This window comes from Hyperolius riggenbachi, chromosome 12, assembly GCF_040937935.1.
Source record: "Hyperolius riggenbachi isolate aHypRig1 chromosome 12, aHypRig1.pri, whole genome shotgun sequence".
Taxonomy (NCBI): domain Eukaryota; kingdom Metazoa; phylum Chordata; class Amphibia; order Anura; family Hyperoliidae; genus Hyperolius; species Hyperolius riggenbachi.
In genome coordinates this window covers 86,804,891-86,830,743 of record NC_090657.1, presented here as the reverse complement: position 1 = coordinate 86,830,743, position 25,853 = coordinate 86,804,891, and the positions used below count along the sequence as shown (strand labels likewise).

Sequence of the window (25,853 nt, the reverse complement as noted above, 5' to 3'; positions counted from 1 at the left end):
TGTATATATTGGTTGTATGCTTCAATGCTGTTTAACACCTGATGAAGGAGGGGTTCCTCCGTAACATGTAGTGTGACTTATTCGCAATACACAGCACTTTGATTGCAAGCCAGTGGTGTGCCGTCTCATTCTTTATGTTTGATGTGATGCAAGCCGTTGAGCAACCCAGCTGAGACAAGGCACCGGCGGAGTGTTTCAGGTAGCTTGTGACCTGATTAGCTGCTGACCAAGCACCTTGGTGAAGTTCTATAATGATAAAACATTGTCGATCTACTGTGTGGCAGCCTGGGTACACACTATGAGATTTTCTGGCCGATTTACTGCCAGATCGATTATTTCCAACATGTTCAATTTGCTTTCCGATCAATTTCCGAGCATTTTACGATCGATTTCCATTAACTTCAATACGAAATCGATCGGAAAATGCTCGGAAATCGATCGGAAAGGAAATCGGACATGTTGGAAATAATCGATGACCGTAAATCAGCCAGAAAACCTCATAGTGTGTACCCAGCATATGGCCCCCTATAGCCATGGGAAGGGCTGGAAAATCCTATTATGTTTTATTGCGGAAAACTGCTGTCTTGGGAGATTCCTTTCACTTTTTAAGAGCTTGATCCTATTAAGCCTGTAAAACAATGAATGACTGGTCTAATCACCTTCTGTGTGAAAATACAATAGCGCTGACTTTTCAATGTGTTGTGTGAGCAGAGGGCAGCCTGAGCAATCCTATGGGACATGTAAAGACATGTCAGCTTTGCAGCTAGAGAAATGGTGCTCACACCTGGGCTACAGTAAATGTGCCTCTGTCATGTATGCACAGCAGCCAATGTATGACCTCTCAACACAACAGGAATAGGATAGATTGTGGCTGTATGGTGTATAAAGTGCTGTGTGTTATCGCAGCCAGCACTGTTATAGTATATGCTGCGTTTGGGAGTCGCTAACATTTTAAATTCCAGCATTCTGGATCTTTAAAAGAGCCTGGGGACATCTTTACATACATGTAATTCTAGCCAGAAGTATTAGGCCAAGTGCATACATGACAGAAACGCTTGCGGAGCGGGAAACGCTGCGTTTTATGCAGCAATGTTGTTTTTTTAATGCAAAATTTTATTACATTTTTAGAAAACATAAATAATACAGAACAAACAAGCAATCCCAACAACCCCCCCCCCACCCAAATCCCAACCACCCCCCACCCTCGTAAAGCTTCAGTGCGTCCAACAAGCAGCTAGTCAGAAATAAACGGGCCTATCCAAGTAGAATTCTAACGAGACCAACCTCTCTAAGGTAGTTCCAACACATTATGTGAATCAACATAGTCGATCCATTGTTGCCATATCAATCGAAATTTATCTAGACAACTGCGCTTAATATAAGTTAATTTGTGCCATACCATTGCTTTATTTAGTCATTTAGACCATGAGGAAATTAAGTTTCATTACCCCATCTACTAAAGACTTCCCGTCTCCCATACAAACCATAATCTGGAACAAATTGACACCAAGTAAAAGAGCTCTTGGATCCCTCACTATCCTCTCACCCATCACTTCCGTCAATGCGCAGGCAGCTCCAAAGCATGTGGAAGATTTCCCCTTCAGCAACTTTACACTTGGGACACCTATCGGACTTATCTGGGTAGTATTGATGTAGTTGTCGAGGAGTATGATAGGCCCGATAAATCAAATTCAGATGAGCACACCTGTCTATTGCAGAAACCAGCACCTCAATTATACCCTCCAGAACCTCCACCCATTCTAGATCAGAGATGGAACCAATAACATCGTATTGGAAAGTTGAAATCTTTCACTTAGCTGAGACAAGGGCAAGCGTTTTCCCCTGGGAGCTATCTGTGCAACCTGAGTGATCCCTTTTTCGGATCCATAATTGCGGATCTGGAATTTCCAAGAAATGATCCAGGTCGGCATTTTCCCAAAGGGGAGTATAAGGAGACATAGAGTTTCGGCCATCAAACTTTAGCTTTGCAGCTACCCAGGCCTTAATGGTGGTTTGCATGGATGCAGCAATGTTAGTCTATGGGATGCAGAAGGACCAGCGTTGCACTTGCGATTTACAGTAAGCGCTGTGCAGACGCTGGTAGTGCTGCATAATATGCAGGCTGGCTGCCAAAACGCACATAATGAAAGTCTATGGTAACGCATATGCATTGCGTTTTTCATTAAAAAGTAAAATTTGTGATGTGTTTCCGCTTCTTCTTGTCTTCCTACTGATTTGCATACATTAAAAAAAAAACACATACAAAACGCATATGCGTTTTCCATTAGCAAAACGCAAACGCACCATCCTAAAACGCTACCTTTTCACGCTATGTCGTATCTGAAAACCCAGCCTTATAGGGAACTGAGCACATAAACAATAAAATATACAAAACCCACCAACTGCCAACACGGGCATGGGTATTTTAATACATATGTGCTCAAATTCCCTTAAAGAGACTCTGAAGTCTCAAAAAAACGTCTTTTTGTTTAACAAATATGTTTTATATCTTAGCCCTAACTAAACCGCCGCATTCCCGACGCTGTACACTATCCAAATCCCCCCAAACTCCCCGGGGGGCAATCCGGGCAGCGCTTCCGTGAGAGGCAGAGCTATGAACGACAGCTCTGCCTCTCAGCGTGTCTGTCAGCCCGGATCTGAATGCGCATGCATGGCCCTGTGCCTTCTCCATCGCGCTCCAGCGCCCAGAAGCATTCTGCGCTTGCGCAGTGAGTGAAAATTGCTACTGTGCTCGTTTTTTCCTATACAGGTTGATCGGGAGTGGCGTGTCGGCGTGCATTGCAATGTGCAACCGGTCCACTTGCGTCACCACCTGGCTCGCAATAGGTCGAATCGTCAATTGGGAATGGTTGTTGCGGCACTGATTTTCATCCCATTCGATGATAATTATCAAATTGGATTAGGGCCAGTTCTCTCATGAAGCAAGGTGAAACACTTGCAATAGGCGCAGAGATTACAGGGGCAGCATGTTTGTGATGTGTGTTTACACTTACAGCATGCAGTCAGAGTAGGAGGAGAAGTGAGAGGACAGCAAGGTGAAGAGGTCATCATTGGGAAAAAGCAGCTTGTTGTGCTGCGTGAGGAGTCTGACAGTGAGTGAGGAGGGGGAGACAGAAGAGCAGCAGTGTTTCATTTGACTTGCACAGCAGAAGGGGGGGGGGGGGTGGCACTACTGTCCTAACTGAGGAGGAATGGAGTGGCTGAGGAGGGGCAGTTTGTTTGTCACAGACTCACAACCAGCCAGTGTGCTATTGTGTTGAGCTGCAGCATGTCATGTGAGAACATTAAATGAGTAAATTGTCGGGTGCTGTGCGATCATTCCAAACGTGGGGGGTGCGCATCCTCGCAAGTTTGCCTCAGGCAGCAAAACGTCTAGAACCGGCTCAAAATCGCATGGTCGATGGACAGCAAAATGACTCGATGTATGGCCACCATATGTGTTAATATGTACAGATCTTGTGACTTTTACCAAACAAAAAGAACAGCATCTATGATACAAAATAAAGCACAGCACAGCTGTGCTCTGTAAGGTTCTAAACCGGGGCGTTGCTAGGATCCTGGGAGATCCGGGGCACCTCTGGGCACCAAGGTAGAGTGAGCATGCTGCTCGCGTAGCGTGGTAAAAAAAATGTGCGTTGCCAATCAATGGGGAAGAGGGCGTGGTCATGAGTGGGGTCAAATGTCCATGAACGTAGCAGTGGCTTCACTTAACCACTTGACGATCATAGTGCTAACCCCCCCTAACGACCTGGCTCATTTTTGCTGTACTGGGCTGTGCAGGCTTTTCAGCCTTCTGCACAGCCCAGCTATGGAGCCCAGCGATCAGACTCACCTTCTTTTTTTGTCGCTAAGGAGACATGCCTCTATGAGGCTCTCTCTCCCTCCTCTTCCCTCCTCCCCTCCGGTATCTGAATTGGAACAGGACGGCGATCCGTCCTGTTCCGCTTCTCATAGGCATCAGCCTATGAGAGGACGGCGCTCCCCGGCCAATCAGAGGCCGGGGATCGCCGATCTCGTACAGCGCTGCTGGGGACCGCAGTGCTGTACAGTTGTAAACAAAGGGGATTTCTTTCCCCTTTTGTTTACAGACTGCTAGCCGCGATCGGCGGCTAGCAGGCTATTCACGGAATTCTGTTCCATGAAGTGGCAGGGAACCTTTGCGCATGCCAGCGGCCATTCCCTGGGAAACTGCAGCCCCAGGACTTGATGCCGCCGCGGCCACTCCCATCGGCGTTAGGCGATCCCCAGAAGGTTAAATATCATAAATAGGCAACATTTCACCCAAGTAGGCAGAGTTCCCTCAACTGGCTTCTGTCTTGTCCTCGGCTGGCTGGCCTCACTGCAGTGTTTGCGGTTGTGCTGTGCTGGCGGTGATGCTGTGCATGCTGGGCTGCCTGGCCTTGCTCGCGGTGATGCTGTGCTGCCTGGCCTTGCTCGCGGTGATGCTGTGCTGCCTGGCCTGAGGTGATGCTGTGCTGGCCTGGCTGGTGGAGATTCTGTGCTGGCCTGGCTAGTGGTGATCTCTGAGGCCTGGCTGGTGGTTATGCCGAGGCCTGGCTGGTGGGTATGCTGAGGCCTGGCTAGTGGTTATGCTGAGACCTGGCTCAGACATAAGAAAGGAGGGAGGTTAGGGATACTGTTAGGTCAGGGTTAGGCATTTACACAAAAAGGAGTTAAAGTTAGGTAAAAAAAAACCATAAATGTGGTAAGAAAAGATTAAAGGCTAGGATCTTGGGCAATTTAGGGTGAGGCTAGGAATTTCATAGTAGAATTATGGGAAAGGGGATGAAATTAAGTATCAGGTTAAGGTTACTGCGCAAAAGGTGGATCAGCGCAACACCAGGCCGCCTCCGAATGGCCTCCATCAGAGATGCGCTGAGTCCCCCCAGGAACTACAAACGCACCTTGAACCCAAACAGAAGCTCTGCATATACACCAAAAGCTTGGCTGTTAAGTGGGAGCAGCTGACCAAAAACGAATTACATTAGTACATAGCAAGGAAATGAGCAGCGCTACTTAATAACAGACTAGTGCCTACCTGCAAAAGAGTGCAAGCCCCACTTGTGGGGTCGAATACACACCGAGCATACACATGACCTGTCTACTACTAGAGGAGGATGTTGGTTTCCATTAACAGCTTGCATGAAACCTATTAAGTACTCCTCCCTCCCACTGCGAAGAAGTCAATCCTCCATGGGAGGGGCCTAACACTAACTAAATCCTAACCTATGTATATGCATAGCCTGGGTGCGGCTACTCAAATAAAATTGAAAATTGCGCAAAAGGTGGATCAGCGCAACACCAGGCCGCCTCCGAATGGCCTCCATCAGAGATGCGCTGAGCCCCCCCAGGAACTACAAACGCACCTTGAACCCAAACAGAAGCTCTGCATATACACCAAAAGCATGGCTGTTAAGTGGGAGCAGCTGACCAAAAACGAATTACATTAGTACATAGCAAGGAAATGAGCAGCGCTACTTAAAAACAGACTAGTGCCTACCTGCAAAAGAGTGCAAGCCCCACTTGTGGGGTCGAATACACACCGAGCATACACATGACCTGTCTACCACTAGAGGAGGATCAGGGCCGGCCTTAGGTTTCACAGCGCCCTGAGCATAACCAGATTTTGGCGCCCCCCCCCCCCCCCCAATTCATCCTCTCTGTGTGTGAGCGCACCGCACACATACACTAATGGGGGGGAATCTGCTGCCTAAATACACTAAAAGGGGATCTGCGACTGCGAGACCAGTAGCCTATATACACTAAAGGGGGAATCTGCCTACATCTACAAGACTAGTAGCCTATATACACTAAGGGGGGGGGGGGGGGATCTACCATAGGTAGGTGCCCCCAGTATAGGTTAGATAGGTAGCTGCCCCCAGTATAGATTAGATAGGTAGCTGCCTCCAGTATAGATTAGATAGGTTGCTGCCCCCAGTATAGATTAGATAGGTAGCTGCCCCCAGTATAGATTAGATAGGTAGCTGCCCCCAGTATAGATTAGATAGGTAGCTGCCCCCAGTATAGATTAGATAGGTAGCTGCCCCCAGTATAGATTAGATAGGTAGCTGCCCCCAGTATAGATTAGATAGGTTGCTGCCCCCAGTATAGATTAGATAGGTAGCTGCCCCCAGTATAGGTTAGATAGGTAGGTGCCCCCAGTATTGGCTAGATAGGTAGCTCCCCCAGTATAGATTAGATAGGTAGGTGCCCCCAGTATAGATTAGATAGGTAGCTGCCCCCAGTATAGGTTAGATAGGTAGGTGCCCCCAGTATTGGCTAGATAGGTAGCTCCCCCAGTATAGATTAGATAGGTAGGTGCCCCCCGTATAGATTAGATAGGTAGCTGCCCCCAGTATAGATTAGATAGGTTGCTGCCCCCAGTATAGATTAGATAGGTAGCTGCCCCCAGTATAGATTAGATAGGTAGCTGCCCCCAGTATAGGTTAGATAGGTAGGTGCCCCCAGTATTGGCTAGATAGGTAGCTCCCCCCAGTATAGATTAGATAGGTAGGTGCCCCCAGTATAGGTTAGATAGGTAGCTGCCCCCAGTATAGATTAGATAGGTTGCTGCCCCCAGTATAGATTAGATAGGTAGCTTCCCCCAGTATAGATTAGATAAGTAGCTGCCCCCCCAGTATAGGTTAGATAGGTAGGTGCCCCCAGTATAGATTAGATAGTTAGGTGCCCCTCCCCCTCATAGTGAAGGGGGAGCCGCGGGGAGGGCAGCCCGACCTCTCCCTCCCTTCCTCTCCGGGCCGCCTTCCGTGCTCCCCCCTCCGATGTAGCAGAGAGAACAACTCACCTTCTTTCCTGGTTCCGATCGCCGGCGCCTCTCACTTGCCGCTGGTCTCCTCTTCTACATTGTCACTGATGCACACTAAACTTCCTGTTAAGCAGGAAGTTTAGTGTGCATCAGTGTAGAAGAGTAGACCAGCGGCAAGTGAGAGGCGCCGGCGATCGGAACCAGGGAGGAAGGTGAGTTGTTCTCTCTGTTACATCGGAGGGGGGAGCACGGAGGGCGGCCCGGAGAGGAAGGGAGGGAGAGAGAGGTTGGGCTGCCCTCCCCGCGGCTCCCCCTCTATCACGGGCAGCATGTTTGTCAACTTTGCCCCCCAGCAGCGGTACCAGGGGGCGGAGCAAGACGGACCCAGCCGGGGCCGCAGCTCCGCATTAAAACACAGGCGGCAGGAGCGCCCCCTGGAAGCCGGCGCCCTGAGCGATCGCACCGATCGCTCAGGTCAAAGGCCGGCCGTGAGGAGGATGTTGGTTTCCATTAACAGCTTGCATGCAACCTATTAAGTACTCGTCCCTCCCACTGCGAAGAAGTCAATCCTCCATGGGAGGGGCCTAACACTAACTAAATCCTAACCTATGTATATGCATAGCCTGGGTGCGGCTAATCAAATAAAATCGAAAATTTGCGCAATTTTCAATTTTTGAGCCTATACCGTCTGAGCACCCACACCCTGAAGATAGAGCCACACAGACAGACATGGAAGCCCCGGGAGGAGAGACTATGCAGGCAATGTGACCAGGGGGTCCTGGAGGATGAGGCCCACTTCCTGCTACACTGCAGCAAATATACACCGTTGAGGACCGCCCACTTTCAGAGACTCTCCACCCACATTCCAGATTTCACCTCCACAGATGAGGAGAGGAAACTCTACATCCTACTGGGGAAGAGGAAAAAACTGTGCAAATAGCAGCCCGATATATCACTGCCTGCCACCAACTGAGAGGAACATGATACCACATGGACTGTATAACCCCATACTCCCCTCCCCTATGGGCTGTATATCTATACCCCCCTCCCTTATGGACTATATATCTCATCCCCCCCATACCATCCCTTACATCCTCCACACTCCTATGGACTGTATACCTATATCGTTCCCTTACTCCCACAATCCCCTCCAATGTTAATGTTTTGGCAATGCTAAATGTATTTGGTCCTGCCAATAAAGCTATTTGGATTTGGAGGGGCGGGGGCTGCACTTCACATTCTCCCCTGCCAGCACAGTGTCCAATATCACGGGAGGGGAGAGATAACAGGACAGCCCCAGGCAGCAGCATCTTGAGCTATACAGAGCTGCACAAATACAACCTGACATGGCAGGGAGGAGAGAGCAGAACAGTCGGGCAGCAGCGTAGGAGGCGACCTCCAGTACATGGGAGACTTCTAAAGCTGCAAGAAGTCTACATTTCCAGGATCTCTGCTGAAGCCACCTGAATAGCTACGACCGCTGATAGGACACGTGATCGGTGAGAGACCTTTACTAAGCAATCAAGCTGCAACAAGCACTGCAGCTGGCTCTGCCCCCTCCCCACCAGGTCTGCCAGGAGGCACATGATGCAACAAGCAGCAGGAGACCCACAACACAGCTTCCCACAAGCGACCGACACACCCCCGCATTCCGATTGGCTGCCGCTTCTGCCTGCCTGCTTGTTATTGGTCGCTTCCCGATCCCATCCCCCTCCACATGGCAGCGAGTGTCAAACAGCTCCCTGTAATATAGGAGGTCCTCCCTGTGCTGCAGCAGCCGCCGCACTCCTCCCCTCCTCCTCCCTTTATTCTCTTTCTACTTTTCCCTTCTCTCTCCTTATGCATCAGGAAGTAGTTCTAGGCGGCATGCAGCCCTTCTCTTCCTATAGATCGCTTCCGATTTCCTTCTGCTAGCAGTTCTTGTTTTAAAAGACAGTTCTGACAATCATTGGATGAGGAGCTTTCGGGCGCAGCATTGTCCAAGTAACCTGTGGCTGTGTCCTGGGCTTACTGCGCTGAAGCCTCAGTAGTGAGATGACTGCCTGTTCTTGCTGCTGATTCCAGATGTGTATTGTGGCAATGCAGCACACAGCGACTGGGTGGACGGGATAGCGCCAGTGCAGAGACAAGCGCACTGCTAGTGAGAATATCCGAGACCCGGGAGGAGATCAGAGATCCAGAAGAGCAGAAACTGGGAGAAGAGCAGAGATCTAGGAGGAGATCAGGGATCCAGAAGAGCAGAGACTGGGAGAAGAGCAGAGATCTAGGAGGAGATCAGAGATCCAGAAGAGCAGATACTGGGAGAAGAGCAAAGATCCAGGTGGAGATCAGAGATCCAGGAGGAGATAAGAGATCTAGAAGAGCAGAGATTGGGAGAAGATCAGAGATCCAGGAGGAAAGCAGATCCAGAAGGAGATCAGAGATCCAGAAGAGCAGAGACTGGGAGAAGAGCAGAGATCCAGGAGGAGATCAGAGATCTAGGAGGAGATAACAGATCCAGAAGAGCAGCAGCGATCCAGGAGGAGATCACAGATCCAGGAGAGCAGAGACTGGCAGAAGAGCAGAGATCCTGGAGAGCAGAGACTGGCAATAGAAGGCAGCGCCAGTGCAGAGAGTGTGCACTCTGCTCAGAAAGGTTTCTTATTGGGTTGCCCATTAGCTTTGATGGCAGCCCTGCCACTGCTGGGGTTAAAGATGTGGGCACAACCAGATCACTGGACTCCCCACTATCTCTAGGCTGATTGCACATTATAAACCAGTAAATGAAATTCCTGTTTTGGACATCTGGTTGCATTACAATCCTCAACTTCCCGACCCAGAGTTGGTTAATCAACTGTAGAGCTTCAGAGCCCTGGATTCCTTGACAGACCATCAAGCTTTGGATTATGAGGCATCATTAGAACATCATGTATTCTGTTTGCAATCCTATTTCTGTTACATGCTGTCTGGTCAAGTCTTTTGTTTAAGGTCAAGATCCCCACCATTCCTCAGTTAGCTCTTATCACCACCACACCTGACTTATCCCCTGACAAAAGGCTACCTCTTATTTAATTTTCAGCCTTGGTTGAAGATCTGCAGATGTGACCCACCCAAGTGAAAGAAAGGGTGAGGAAGAGTGTGGTGGAGGGTCCTTTCTGAATGCCTTTACAGGGATTCTGGTGGTGGGTTTGCTGCAGGCATGGGTTTACCCTCCTGGGCAGGGAATATGGGGAGAAAGAGGAAGAGGATGAATCATTTGAGATGAAGAGCCCTGAAGTCCAGATGAATGGCAGAAATGTAAGTTCAGTATGTACACGTTTTGCAATTAGAGAATCATAGCTATGAATTAGCATTATGGTGCCGTGAAATATATCATTACTTTAACAGACATGGTTAAGTTACTCTGCAAAACCCGGTTTAACAAATGAAATACTATAAATGAGTCTTATCTATGCATTATTAATTGCAGTAACAGTCACTGGTCTATAATTAATGATTTCACTACTTAAAAAGCCATGACTGTTTCCTTTCCAGTTACAGGGATCAAGCAATATGTATATATAACTTTATTTAGCGAATATAATGTCAACCGGGCATTCTTCCTTACTATATAACCCTTACAACAGTCATGTTCACAACTGCTTCATAAATTATAATTCTGTAAAGCTGCTATGAGTGTATTATAATTCTGTACAGTTGACTACTATTATAAATGTACAAATCAGCAGAATTGACACTGTGACAAATCGTATTGCAGTATCGTAGAGTTGACTACTATGATAACCATATTATAATGTAGTAGAGTTGTCTCCTATCATAACCATATTATAATGTTATAGAGTTGACTTAAATGATAACAAAAGTATAATGTTGTAGAGTTGACTTCTATAACCATATTATAATAGTGTAGTGTTGACTCCCTATGATAACCATATTATAATGTTGTAGAGTTGACTCCTATGATAACCTTATTATAATGTAGCGTTGACTCCCATGATTGCCATATTATAATGCATTTGAGATGTCTGCTGTAATGACCATATGATGATTCTGTAGAGCTGAGTGTTGCAGCATTGTACTATATCGTTGTTTTGCCCAGGAGATAACATACTACCTAGGTATTGTAAAGCTTTAGGACTTAGCTACCTAGGACATAAAGCAGAATGCTTAATCAATGGCTGGAATGCAGAAAATCGTGCCTTGCTCATTATGTGTTTGCAATGTACAATATAACTAATTAATCATCTTTGTGGGCTTTGCAGAGGTATAAGTAAACTTGGGGGAAATCATAGTCTTTGTCCTGGTGTTTTGGGTTGAAAGAGACATGAAGATGCAGCCGCTTATGCCCAAATATCAGAGCAGATGTGGAATGACAGTTGCCCAATCCAGGCTGCTTTCTGCAGCTCTGAGCAATGATCTCATGTCTGTGGGCGCTCCTCAGACACTGCTAGCTGAAAGTGACAGATCCAATGGCTATTGTCTTTCCCTCCCAGAAAACTAGCAGTTTCTGATCATGATTATCCATGTTTTGCTAACAGCATTAACAACATCAAGCTTGGCTGAGTCAGTTACCCATGTATAGTAAATGCTTGATGATGGAAAGCCCCCAAGACTGCCCCCCTCTTATATCTATAGGTAGATCTATCACTGAGAATGGCATGTAGTGAAAGATCTGCATGTGGAAATTATTCTTCCTGATTTATCAGATGTTCTTATGTGGCATAAGGAGACAAGGGAAGCAACACTGATGAACTTCAGATGGTTTCCATAAGGGACATCTAGTTTCATGCTCCGTACTTAACCCATACCATGCCTAGTCGACTAACATCATCATTGTCTGCTCTAAGTGACATCTAAATGGGTCTTTCTACTTGCTAATATGAAACTATATCTAGCCAGCTTCTCTTTGGTCTACCATTATATTGCTGGTTCTTTTTTTTACAACATGTATATGGTGCAGTGTGTGTTTTAAAGCGGACCTGAACTCAGAACTTCCTCCCTGCTCTAAAACATAAGCAACAGCATAATAATAACCTTTAAAGAAAAACATTTACTTGCTACAGCTGATACAAATCCTGCAATAAATCTGCAGTGTCTCTACTTCCTTCTTTCTTGGAAGCAGGCTTATTGTTAACATCCTGTGTTAAGCAAGTAGCTGCTCTGCCATTGTAGCCAGCTGACTAAGCTGAGATCACATTACAACTTGTGATTAGTCCCAGATGAGGTGAAATTAGACAGGCTAAACTCTCTAAATACATACTTGGTAAAATTTGCCTTAAGACAGAAGGACATTTGCAATATTTCAGCAACAAGTGAACATTTGTGGTTACCCACAATGCACTACTACTGAATATGCAAATTATCTCTTTTCGCCTTTGTAAGCAAGGTAAGCATCCAGAAGCACTGGTGTATAGCAAGCCTATAGCTTTAAATATTACACAGCCACACCAACCCCACATGGTGTGGTTGTGCAATATTTAAAGCTATAGGCTTGCTATACACAGGTGGTTCTGGATGCATGCCTTGCTTACAGGGGCGAAAAGAGATAATTTGCATATTCAGTAGTGGTGCATTGTGGGTAACCACAAATGTTCACTTATAGCTGAATTATCACAAATTTCCTTCTCTTTTAAGAAGGTAAATGTCACCAAGCATTGCTTATTAGTAGGAGGGCTTTTTGGTCTCTTTTATACCCCTATACATTCCTAGTGGTTTGGGTCACCCCAAGCTGCTTGGTTACTCTAAATGCATACAGGGCGCATTTCTCTATGCTATCCTTCTGTCCTGTGCAAGAGTTAAATACACTTTAATGCTGCCAGTGCAAGCAGGTCCCTTCTGTGAGATCTGTATAGACTGTCCTGCAGGGCTTGTGTGGATCTCGTATCGCACATGAGTGTTTATGCTAAAAGCGATGGACCAAGAGGTGACTTCTAAAATAGTCTCATATGACTTACGTGTGTCCATAGAATATATTAGACTTTGGAATCCATGTTAATCCATAGGTTGACATAAGAGAATTTATAGTGACATGTATGCAAATGTAATATGAGGACCAGCAAAGGTCATGCCTCATAATGTTCAGTCTTCTTGTTGCCAAACGAGAACCTGGTTGGAACTTTTACTACCGCAAGCACGGAAAAGCCATTAGATGTCTGTTAGCTAACCTAATTAAATGCTTGGTTAGGGATTAAGTAGATGGCCAGCAGGTCGAGATATCCATGAAATAGCTCTTGAGGAACCAAACTCATTAGTCCAGGGTGTGAAGAATGGAGCTCATTAATGAATCCAGGAATATCCTTTTTATTAGCACTGTGACAAGTATACAGGAATTCATCAATGAGCTTCTGTCTTCTTTAGTTCTACACTGCTTGCCTAGCGCTCACTTATCAATATATTCATTTGCCACCCCCTTAATGCATCTTAATCGCTGCTGTTTCCATGGCGTGAAACACATTTGTGGTGTGGCGGTTACTAAATGTTCGTAGGTGCCTAGTAGCTGCCAAAGGAGCAGCGGGAGTGGTTAGTACTTTGAAGAGGCACCACTCACATACTGCCACACATCTGGAATGCTAAACAAATGAACACTTGTTCACTTTTTAAGGGTTTTGCAGGTGTGCATTCACTATGAGACCCCACAAATAGTGGAACTCTTAATGCTTGGTTGACATGACCATGAACTAATAGTGTTAAGAATCACCTGTGTATACTATCAGCATCAGGCATCACTATACAGCTTATTGGCAAAGAAACTGACCGCATGTCTGAAAAAAAACACATTTAAGTGTTAAGACAGATATGGAAGGTGATAAATGTATATGGACAGAAGGGTGGATAGTAGGAGTTCCTCCCTGGCAACCAGGGCTGTGGAGTTGGAGTCGGAGTCGAGGAGTTGAGGAGTTGGAGTAATTATTGAGTACGTGGAGTTAGAGGGTTCATAAACTGAGAAGTCAGAGTTGAAGTTGGATGAGTTTTGTACTCACTCCATAGCCCTACAAGGGCTGTGGTGTCGAAGTCGGAGCAATTTTGGCTACCTGGAGTCGGAGTCGGTGGTAGGGCTGTGGAGTCGGTACATAAATCATCTGACTCTGACTCCTCAGTTTATGAAACCACCGACTCCAACTCCAGGTACCCAAAATTGCTCCGACTCCTCGACTCCAACTCCTTAGTCTAAATTTTTACAAAAGCTATGGATTTGGTTCAAAAATCATCTGACTCTGACTCCTCAGTTTATTGAAACCACTGACTCCGACTCCAGGTACCCCAATTTGCTCTGACTCCTCGACTCTGACTCCACAGCCCTGGTCTGTGATTTTCTAAACTGAGGAGTTGGAGTCGAATGATTTTTTTTGTACCGGCTCCACAGCCTGCTGGCAATCTTATGTGCGTGTTGAGGTGATGGGGAGGAGTTTCAACAGGTCACAAACTGCTGTTTAGTCTTTCGAAGCAGCAGTTTCTGACATTCACACAGGAAGTCAGTTTTACAAACCAGGCAAGCCAGGTAAAAAAAACGAACAATGCAAATGTTTTTTGTGCAAAAACCTTCATATTGGAAATCATGATCTATCATAATATCCATTAGAAAGAAACCTTAACTAGTACTTTAACCAAGGTTATCTTATCAGTGTAGTGGCCTGTGTTCTAGTAAGGCAGAAGCATGTGTCAACCAAATAAGAATATCGCCCATTTCACTAGGAGGTGCTGGTTAAATGCTAACGTAAACCTTAAGTGGGGGGAAAAGTTCAGTTTTACATGCCTGGGGATTCTTCCAGCCCCTCGAAGCCTTGCGGATCCCTCGGTTTCCCCCCTGGACTTTCTATTGTGCCGTTTTGTCCTTCCAAAAGTTCACCAACTGGACCTGTCTAAAACTATTGGACATGCATGGTCCCATCTGTAGGCATCCTCAATCATTGCAAGCAAACTTTTTTTTTTAAATTTTTTTTAAGCATGCATGAGAGAAACCTAAAAGTGGAAGGGGGGGGGGGGGGGGGAGAGGGTGGCGCTTTTTTGCTAGTGGTAGCATCCTGATTTCCTGAAGATGTTGTTCTTAATTTAGCTCCTATTCATTTCAGTCCTCTCTCAGTTTGGTGCCATGCACCCTCTACACCTAGCCTGTCTGGAGGGACACTTCTGTGACATCACTGTAGGCCTGCCACCTGGTGTCACCATCCCAAGCTCTTGCAGTCCTAAAATCAGTCTTGCGGCACAAATTTAGTAGTCAGTGACTTCAGCCCCCTTCTGCAAGAATGCTTTGCTTTTACATTAGCAAGCCAAGGCTTCTGAATAAAGGCCTGACTCATAATTCTGGGACACCCCTTGTGTTTTCTCATAGCCCTTAGTAACACAGGACGTTTTATGAAAGATCAATACTGGAGAGCTGCACAAGGAATTTGCTATTCAGTGCAAGCTTTCAAAGTGCATTTCCATAAAAGAGGATCAGCACCTGGTCTCCCAGCTTGGCAACAAAGCCTCTAGTATCTGACCAGCCATGAAACTCCCATTAACGAGACCCATATGTTGCTGTTTTGCTGTCTCCCAAGTAGTTGGTCTAGCAGTCTTCTAACCCATTCCTTGCCTTGCAGGCAGCACAGGCACATTAGCAGCTATGTGCTGCAGAGCTAGAGCAGGAGTTACAGAATTTAACAAATTATTTTGCAAGCATCACTGCAAGCTGACTGTACGAATGATTTATCAGCCTCGGTTGTTGCTTCCTCTGCTTCTGTCTCGTGGAATAAACCCAAGACTGATCTGGCCATTTCGGACTGCATTAAGCTATAAAGTCTTTTGTGTAGGTTGTGATTGCACACCATAGATGGAGTGATGTTGGGGGGAAGGGGGAGCGGGTCGGTTAGATAATCTTGCCTTTCTCTTTTATTTCTCCACCTAGAGAGAGAATGAGTAATTTGAAAACTATTGCAGTTGACAACTTTTGGCATAATCGCATTTTTTTTTATGTATTACCAATGTTATTCCCCTTTATTGTCCAATCCAGTGAAACCTTTTCAAGTTTTCCTTTAAAGCAATCCTAAAGTGTTACAAAATATGACAATTAGATACTTACCTCATTAGTGAGAAGCCTTTGGATAGTCCAGAGGCTTCCTAAATCTTTCTACAGCCCACAGTTCCAACGGTGGGCTCCTATTTATCTATAGGCCTGAAGTGTGGCTGTGAACGAACACATTTGCACTGGGCATGCCTGAGTATGCTCCACACGTGCCCAGTAGAATTAAGCGCTCAGGCATGTTTTTTGTTTTTTCCATACACAAGTGCTTCCCTCTTCTGGGCATGCACGAACTGTACTTTTGCATGCCCAGTGTAGATAAGCTCGTTATCGTCACGTTTCCATTCAGCAGAAATCTATTCAACCCATAGAGGTACCCATCACTGGATCGGTGGGTTAGGGAAGGATCTGGGAAGCCTCTGGACTTTATACATTTTTCTACTTCAGGATTACTTTTAACTGACTATGAGCATTTAGTTGCTTTTGGTCTGATCAGATGATGATCAAGGTCCATTAGGATAGCAAGAGACCTCTCTCACCCCGGCAACTGTTATCTCAATCTTCTCACCTTAGGCCGCCACTACAGGTCCTTATTCACCATGGCCACTAGACACAGAAACTCCTTCTTTCCCCAAGCCGTTGAACTCCTTAACCTATCCTCAAAATCACACCCCCTTGTTCTAATGCTCCCACTGGCGTAGAGGCCCGTCCACGTCACACCATTGTAATCTGTCTTGACTTGTTAAAGCAGAACTGAAATAAAAAAAAAAACAAAGAGTTTCACTTACCTGGGGCTTCTGCCAGCCCCTTGAGCCGCCCTGTCCTGCGCCGGTCTTCCACAATCCTCTGTTCTCCCATCGCCACTTACTTTCGGTTCCATCGACTTGGCAACTGCGCCTGCCTTGCGCCACGCGCATCTTTCTCTGCAATAGCATCTTTTGCTATTAGCCAAGGACACTATTGCGGGTGGGAACGCGATGAAAGATACGCGTGGCTTGCCGTCGACGTACAAGTCGACCGATACTAGCTGGTTGCCGGAGAACGGAGGATCGTGAAGGACTGGCGTGGGACAGGAAGGCTGCATGGGGCTGGCAGAAGCCCAAGGTAAGTCAAACACTTTTTTTTTTATTATTTCAGTTTCGCTTTAAGTCATACCACTGTCCTTCTGTACTACTATTGTATACCTTCTTCTACTATAGTACTGTATATCTTGTTTTGTTTACTGTTGAGCTTGTCTGTGCCAAAAATAATTCCAGGTACAAACCCCTGTACTTGATGAATATTCCTGATTCTGATGTAATGTGTCTGGGATGAGAGACCAATTGCTAAGTGACCACTCTTTCTGGGATAGTATCGATCAGCTAGGTTGCTGTCATTGGGGTACAGGAAGTACTTAAGTGCAGGTCCATGTTGAGAAGCCTAAAGGTGCCCATACACTCGTCAGATTGGCAGCAGATAGATAAGAAATGCATCTGATGATCTATCTGATGCGTTTTTAGAACATTTTTTACCAGGATAGAATTCCAATAGATTTCAGTTTGAAATCTATTGAAATTCGATCTGATGGCATTTTTTTGCCATCAGATTTCCATTAAGGCCAATGCAAACTGATAAGCAATCTCATCAGATCGACCTAAATTTTCCACCCTGCCAGTTTGATGGAAATCCATCGAAATCGGCCATCGATCGGTCGATTGGCCAACCGATTTGCAATCGATCGATCGATCAGAATCGATCGGTTGGCCAGAAAATCGGCTGAGTGTATGGGCCCCTTAAAGGTGACATGTATGAGGTTCAGAAAATTCTTATAAATTCTAATTCTCATTAAGTCTCATGACTGTTGGTGCCAAAAGGCTGGTTTATCGCCTGGGATTCTTATAGACAACATATACATTATAGAGTTTAGCCACAATTGTGCCAAAAACAACAGTTGTGCAGATGGGACACATCAGAGAATGGCGATATTGGGTCAAGCTGACAGGATACCAAGAATCTGTCCATACTGCAACTGCATCACACCCCCCACAATCTTAGATCAAAAGGATCTAATAACTTGGTCACCCCCAGAGTACGCCTTAAAACCTTTGGAAACAGAGCCTTGTGTCATGCTGCCCCTACACTTTGGAACTCCCTGCCATACCATCTCTATCCCTGGGAGCATTTAAGTCCAAACTAAAAAGACACCTCTTTAGTCAGCATTTATGAACACCTGACTCTGTAACAGTCCAGCCTGCAACCCTGTATTAATCTGAGACATATCTATGCGCTTTGAGTCCCATGGGAGAAAAGCGCTTTACAAATGTTATTGTTTTGTATTGTATTATACTCCAAACCAGGGCAGGAGACAGGCAGACAGGGATCCTTAAAAGTTACAGATTGCTTCTTTTTTAGTTTTTCTAATGGGGCAAGGCCTGCTGAGAAATCGGAAGAAATTGCTTCAGTCATGTCAATATGGACCAGAATCTTATAGGAAAGTCTTGTGGATTCCATACCGTGAAGAACTGAGGCAGTTTTGGAGGGCAAAGGGAAACCCTTCCCATCTTTACTATAGAGTTCCTAATAAAGTACTCTCTAAATGCAACTGGTGCCCCTTTTTACTGCTGTGTACAGAACTGCCTCCCTATTCCATAAATGCAGAGATCAAGCTGAATGTTTGTCAGTCAACCAGCATTAGGCAGCCGTGGCAACATTCTTATGCCTGCATGAGTGTCCACCACTTATGATCTATGGTTTGTTTTAGATAAGGATTTTCAGGTCAATTGAACCGCTGTTGAATGCATCCCTCAGCACATGATGTGTCCTAATTGCTTGCACAGGAACACAGTCCATGTCACAGCTGTTTCTTGACCTGTTTTTGGTACGATCTTGGTTAGCCACATGAATTAAACCAGATCATATGGTCTCTTTTAACAATGAACCCAGGGTGCAGCCACTGTGCACAAAACACACCACAGCCACATCAGCCTGTCTCTTGGATCCACATGCCTTAGACCTTCCCCCACAGATGTTTAAGTAAAAGTCTGTCAGTATGTTTTATTACCTAACGTAAACTGAGCTAAACTCTTCCCCCTTTGATCTAATTTGTGATGTGTTCTATGTATTTGGATAACATTGCTTAAAGCACACCTGAAGTGGGAGGGATATGAAGGCTGCTATATTTATTTACTTTTTAAACAATACCAATTGCCTGGCTGTACTGCTGATCATCTGCCTCCAAACCTTTTAGGCTAGGTTCACATATGACAGCTTGAAAATCCGGCGTTTTCCGTAGGGCTGTGGAGTCGGTACAAAAAACTCCTCAGTTTTCGAAACCATCGACTCCAACTCCGACTCCAGGTACCCAAAATGGCTCAGACTCCTTAGTCTAATTGTTACCAGGGTTGTGGATTTGGTACAAAAATCACCCGACTCCGACTCCTCAGTTTATGAAACCACCGACTCCAGCTCCGACTCCAGATACCCAAAATTGCTCCGACTCCTCAACTCCAACTCTGACTCCACAGCCCTGGTTTTCCGCAGGTGCGTTTGCGTTAGGGTAATGTGTTTTTACTGTTTTACGTGTTTGGTGCGTTTGTGTTTTGCGAGTTTTTTTTCACGCAGATGCGTTTGTACTGCGTTTTGCATGCGTTTTAATGTAATGTAATGTACAACGCATATGCGTTTTTTTATTTATGCAAATCATTAGGAAGGCAACAGGAAGTGGAAACACATCAGAGATCTTTACTTTTTAATTAAAATCTCTCATCTGAATCTGATCAGAGAGGGATCAAATCCCCCCATACACTGCACACAAATCTTCAATAATAGTTTTCACCATTAAATCTATTAGTTTTTCCATCATGCCCCCACCATGTAGCTATAATGACACCTCTCTCCTATTACAAGCATAAGTACAATAACAAGTGCTCCAGGATTGGGGATTCCTGTATTATAGGATACCCTAACCCCCTTACACCACACAAGGTATTCTTTCTATGTAATTTAACTTGCATCTGTGTGGTTCACCTCTTCTCTCTCTGCACCGATTGTCATGTGACTGCAGAACTCTGGTAACTGATTGTTTAGCAGCTTTAACATTAACCTCTGCTGAAGTCCTCATATGATAAATGTTTAAATAAAAGAGGTGATAATGTGGAGAAATAATCAGATGATACAGTGTCTCTAAAATAAACTAAGTGTTTCCTTAATTGATAAATTGAAAGCTGTTAACTTTCCAGATGACCCTCATATGTACTGCACTTGAAATGGTGGTGATTTGTCTGTTGCTGTTGGAATTTCAGTATGGCAAAGGCATTGCTTTTATCAACAAAATTGCTGTATTCCTCTGCCTATAGAAGCTTCCAGCAACCTCAACTATGCGATTTTGCAATACTCTTTCTTTGTACAAAAACATCGGGGATCTTCCAAGAACACTAAACAGTGGTTCCAGCTTCAGCACAGTGTTACATCATCATGCTGTGACAGCATCAATATTTTTTCTATCTCAGGCCTGATGGTGCATAGTCTGATGCTGGCTGTGGGGGTGATGCAGGCTAGCAGGATGTATGGAATGAGCAGGGATCAGTGGAAAAGCTAAATCCTTTTTACAGAAATGCCTAACTAGTTACCCTGTTACACTTCTTTCACAAGTCATACAAGAGAGCCATATCTATTCATTCTTTGCACTGGTGAAGGCCTAAACAGACTCAAATTACTGCAAGTTGAATTATCTGTGTCTTTAAAGGGAACCTGAGGTGAGAGTGATATGGAGGCTGCCATATTTATTTACTTTTAAGCAATACCAATTACCTGGCTGGTAACATTTACCGATATTCTACTGTTTTACAGTGGTCATTTTCATTAGAAAAATATGGATAAATATTACTGATATTTTACTATAATATCTAACCCTAACTACCCCCTCTGAAGCTTAACCTTAAAATACCCCTTCCTGACGCCTAACCTTAACCGCCCCTCTTGCTGACAACCCCTACCTGACGTCTAACCTTAACTGCCCCCTTCCTGAAGTCTAACCTTAACCATCCCATGGCGCAACCTCCCCCCCCCTGCTGACAACCCCCTTCCTGATGCCTAACCTTAACGCCACCAGACGCAAACCTTCTTCCTGAAGCCTAAGCTTAACTGCCGCTTCCCTGAAGCCATAGGCTTCTGGCACTCAAATTTCCACCCATAAAAGATATTTGTCTTTGGCGGCACCTGTTTCTGTTTGCCTGACATTTCAGGAACACAAATGATTTGCACATTCCACCCACAGTCCTAATTTTTATGCATTATGGCGGTGTTTCTTAACATTATTATAGTATGTGCACCTTTTATGAATGACTGTGCTGGCCAAGTAGCTCCTAATGTGGGTAACATCACCTGAAGTAACCCTTGACATTTATATTATCTTTTTGTGAGGAGTACCCTGAAATTCGGTGTACCGGTAAATGTTTTATTAATCTCTCTTGATGCTCTAAATCAGGGGTGCCCATACTTTTCTGTCTTGTGAGCTATTTTAAGTATTAGAAAGTCTAAATGATCTACCTACCTGTATATACAATTTTAGGAGCACAATTGTATATACAGAATGGAAAATGTAGTGCGGTCAGGATCTACCATGAAGTCCTTCGCGATCTACCCATTGGGCACTGCCCTGCTCTAAATTAACTTTAAATATGTATTCATGTGTGGTTTATATTTTTGAAATATCAAAACTTACTATAATTGATTGACTGTGAAAAGTATCCCCTGAGCTAAATTTAAGTGTCCTCTGGGGTGTACTTACCATGTGTTGAGAACCTAGGCATTATGGGGTATACTTCTTTCTTGTGTGCATAGTTGCAGATACCTTCTGTTTGCCTTGTACTTTGCTGTGCTTTTTTCAGTAGGCGGTTATTCTGTTCCTGTAGGCCCACCACAAACCCTCCTGGTGGTCCTGGACCTCCATAAAGCAACTGTGCACCAGGTAACTACACAGATGTAGATACCTGAGAATTACACCGGAGACATTTTTGTGTGTATGAAAGCACTTATCACATTTTCATGTGTTATTACTTCAGTGTACTGAGGATGACCGAGACGCCCAATCAGTGCACTGAGGATGACCGAGACGCCCCATGACACCTGGCAGTCTCCCGCGTGAACCAGCCCTAACATAACCAGGGCTGTAGAGTTGGTATAAAAATCATCTGATTCCAACTCCGACTCCTCTGTTTATGAAACCACCGACTCCGACCACAGGTACCCAAAATTGCTCGGACTCCTCAACTCTGACTCCTTAGTCTAATACTTACCGGGGTTGTGGAGTTGGTACAAAAATCATTTGACTCCGACTTCTCATTTATGAAACCACCGACTCCAGGTACCCAAATTTGCTCTGACTCCTCGACTCTGACTCCACAGCACTGACATAACCATGCCTAACAGCCAGGGATAATGCATTTATTTACAGTGGGAGGAGAGAAAGGGATACACAGATGATGAGAACAACCTAGCTATCTACTTAGGGCTCTGATAGCCTCCTCTGGAAATGAATCTTCTGGCACAGAAATAGAACAGTGTGGCTTTGAAGGTGGCCAGACTGAAATGCAATAGCCTATCATTAATAGAAGTTGTTTTAATTATATCCTGAGATTCGGATGCGTCCAAAGGCCATATGATCATCCTCTTGCCTCCTGTCTGACCTAGATTCCTGCTTTTCAATGGAGGAAGGTGGATTTTCTGTGAGATCTCAGGTAGGTTTGTGTGGCCATACTTCCCTTTATGAGGTCCTTAAACTCAACTACCGTTGTCAAGGAAATCGTCGTCAGGGAAGGAACTCGACAACGGACGTCATGGAAGCTGTCCACAGCAACACGCATAAACTTAAAGAGAACCCGAGGTAGGTTCTAAGAATGCTATCAGCACACAGAGGCTGGGTCTGCATATACTGCCCAGCCTCTGTTGCTATACAGTGCCCCCTCTGCTCTCTGCTTGCTCCCCATAAATCAATCACCGTGCTAGCAACACGCAGCGTGTTGCAGCCGGCTGTTTACCTTTGGTAGTGTCACTCTCGCCGCTTCCCCGTCTCCTCTAGGTCGCCGCTCCTCGCCTGCGTCCCTTGCCTCCAGTCAGCGGAGAGGGAAGGGACGCGGGCAGGGAGCGGCGATCTAGAGGAGGCTGGGGGGCGGCGAAAATGACTGTACAGCCGGCTGCGACACACTGCGTGTCGCTAGCAGAGCGATTGATTTATGGGGGGCAAGCAGAGCGCAGGGGGGGGGGGGCACTGTATAGCAACAGAGGCTGGGCAGTATATGCAGACCCAGCCTCTGTGTGCTGATAGCATTCTTAGAACCCACCTAAGGTTCTCTTTAAGGTGCAAACATTATATTCAGTATAGCCTTTTTAATGTGGCATTTTGTTTTCTTCAGGTCCTCTACAAAATCCAAGTGGTTCCTGTTCTCCATGAGTACTCAGTAAACACCTCTCCCTTGCAGGTCCTAGCCCGGCGCTGGGCAAACTATGGCCGGATCCAGCCCGCATGCACTGTACATCTGGCCGGCCGATAGGCGGCCACATTCCTCTCTTTCCCCCTCCCTCCCTGCAGAGTTGAGAGCATGCAATTAGCGGGGGTTAACTCACCTACATAGCACTTCCTGCGTCGCGTCTCCATAGTAACAGGCTGTCACGTGACACGTCACATAACACACCAGTGTATTACACTCTGCCATCATGTGGTACGCTGGCGTGTCATGTGATGCGTGTCACCACTACAGGAGCAGCACACCAAGGTGTCCAAGTTTATCAGCACTGTTTGTACGACTAAACAGTGTCCATATATGCCTACTGGCCCAGTAGGCATACATGGACACTGTTTAGTCTTACAAACAGTGCTGATAAACTTAGACACCTTGGTGTGCTGCTCCTGTAGTGGTGACCCAGGGGTGACCAGGGTGCATGGGGACTGAAGCATACGTGATACTATGGCATAATAGATACGTTCCCCAGAAAAGGCCAAACAATCTCACCACCCCAGCCTTTTGGCTTAAGTATGTAGATCATCTTTACAATGTAAGAAGAAGAGTAAAGACCAGCTTGCTTTGTCCTCCCAGAGAAGTCAGTCTTGTATGGACAGCCAATGTGCACCTCTAATCCTGATCGCCGATCAATTAAAAAGGGAATAGGTGCATTAAGATTGATCAATCATGTAAGAGAGATGCATTAAGCTAATGCTAACGTTTTAAAAATGGTAGGTCTCGAGCTAGTGAAAGCCCCACTACGTGGGGGTAATAGAGATAACTTGCTCTCACAAAGAGAATCGTTGCTAATTAGTCGATTTGATGCCCTAGGGCCTTTGGGCTTCAATGATCGCAATGAATTTAGTGTATTTTTGGAAAAATATTAGTACTTATGTGGACTCTCTTGTCTCGACTTTTGGGAAATTTTGCTTCTGTCACTGAGTCTCTCTTTACACACTTAGTCTCCAAAACATAATATATATGGAGAAATAGATTGTATTTGAGCTTACGTAGTGAATATGCTACTATTATCTTTTCTGTCCGGTCCACGCCCCCCCCCCCCCCCCCCTCCAATCGTTACCCGATGTCTGAACTCTACAAAACGTCCCAGCACCGCGAACACTTTTCTTTCTGTCCGCAGTGGGACGCTCCATATTTACGGGAGGTTGCCTAGTAACGCATAAAGCGGATGTTGCTACGCTTGAGTGTGACAGGCGAGCGGCTGAGTTCCGACATGGGCGGTGATGTGCAGATGCTCTCCAAGTTGGAGCGCTGACGTACTTCCGCCTAGTGGTGGCAGGGGGAGGAGGGCGTTCCCGACAAATGGAGGATGTCCTGGTGTCCTTATAACGCTGGGCTTTTTGAGATGGCGGTGAGCTTCTCCCCGCCAGGAGTCATGTCTAAGAAAAAGCGATGTTAGCGCGAAACAATTGTCGACAAGAACACCATCTCTGTGAATGTTTGCAGCCCCGGAAGGGTGATGTATTAAGATCTTACATTGTTTTTGTCATCAGTCTGCATATGCTCCTGGAATAAATATAAGCTCAAAGTAACTGGTGCCCACGGAATCCTTTCTTGATGTTAACCCATCTAATCCTGTGGGTGTTGGATAACCCAAGACACCTTCCTGAGACTGTGGCAAAGGGGGACAAAGATCTCTCTAACCTTCTTAGATGCCCAGCTTAGTGAAACTGGAAATTAGGGAGGGCTTTCCATTGAGAAGGTCCCAGAGAGTGCGTCCTGCACATTTTGTGGTGCCATTTGTGCACTTATGCTTTTTTCTGGTGATCAGGATTTAGATTCTCACACTTGGATGCTGCTGGAGTATCTGTCATTTAGCCTGTCCTATCCTGTGGAGCGGGGAGGGACCAGCAGAAGGAGTGACCCAAAATGATCATTTTGGGGAACAAATCCAATGTGCATGCCGCTTTTATCTGTGCAGGAACCTCAACAGTGACTTATTGGGCGACAGCTAGTCAATGAGCAAATACACAGATTAAAAACAGTCTGCATAGAAATAGGGAATCATTTGGGCCTGAAGCTCTCTATATACAACAACTACAATAACAAAACATTTGTAAACTGCTTTTCTCCTGTAGAACCAATAAGCTTGTCTCAAATCAGTACATAGAGTTGTGTTACAGGGTAAAAAGATATGTGATCATAAATGCCAAACTAAACAGGTGGCTTTTCAATTTTGATTTCAACATGTCTAGAGTTGGAGCTGTCTTAATTGGGTATAGCAAGGCATTCCAAAGGGTAGGGGCAGCACCCCTGGTGGTTGTCAAACTATTAGATGCTGTGGGTCGGGTGACGCAGTCATTTAACCACTTCAGGCTTATTTTTTTATTTATTTAATTTCCCACCCTCCCTCCCTTCCCCTGGCAGCCAATCCCAGCGGTCGGCTCTTATAAACATCAGCCTATGGGAGCTGATCGCTCTCTGAGCCTCCCAGGGGGACAGCCGAGTGACACGGCCATCCCCAGTACAACGCTGCCTTAGATCGCATCGCTGTACATTGTAAATAGACGGCGGTTTTGCCATCTAACAGTCTCCTAACGGCGCTCGCCGCTGGGAGACTGTTGACGGAATGGAGCTCCGTCATTCAAGC

At 45.7% G+C, this 25,853-nt stretch overlaps 1 protein-coding gene across 2 annotated transcripts in view; it reads left to right on the top strand.

The window, feature by feature from the left end:
- The first annotated feature begins 8,191 nt into the window (after positions 1-8,191).
- PLEKHH3 (pleckstrin homology, MyTH4 and FERM domain containing H3) overlaps positions 8,192-25,853 on the top strand; it is a 128,522-nt gene continuing 110,860 nt past the window's right edge. Inside the window, exon 1 of one of the 2 annotated variants that reach the window (XM_068261841.1) lies at positions 8,192-10,063. In XM_068261841.1, coding sequence (XP_068117942.1) covers positions 9,926-10,063 — 138 coding nt within the window. In that variant the 5' untranslated portion in view covers positions 8,192-9,925. The remainder of the gene's footprint in view (positions 10,064-25,853) is intronic. The other variant, XM_068261840.1, reaches the window with a different exon arrangement.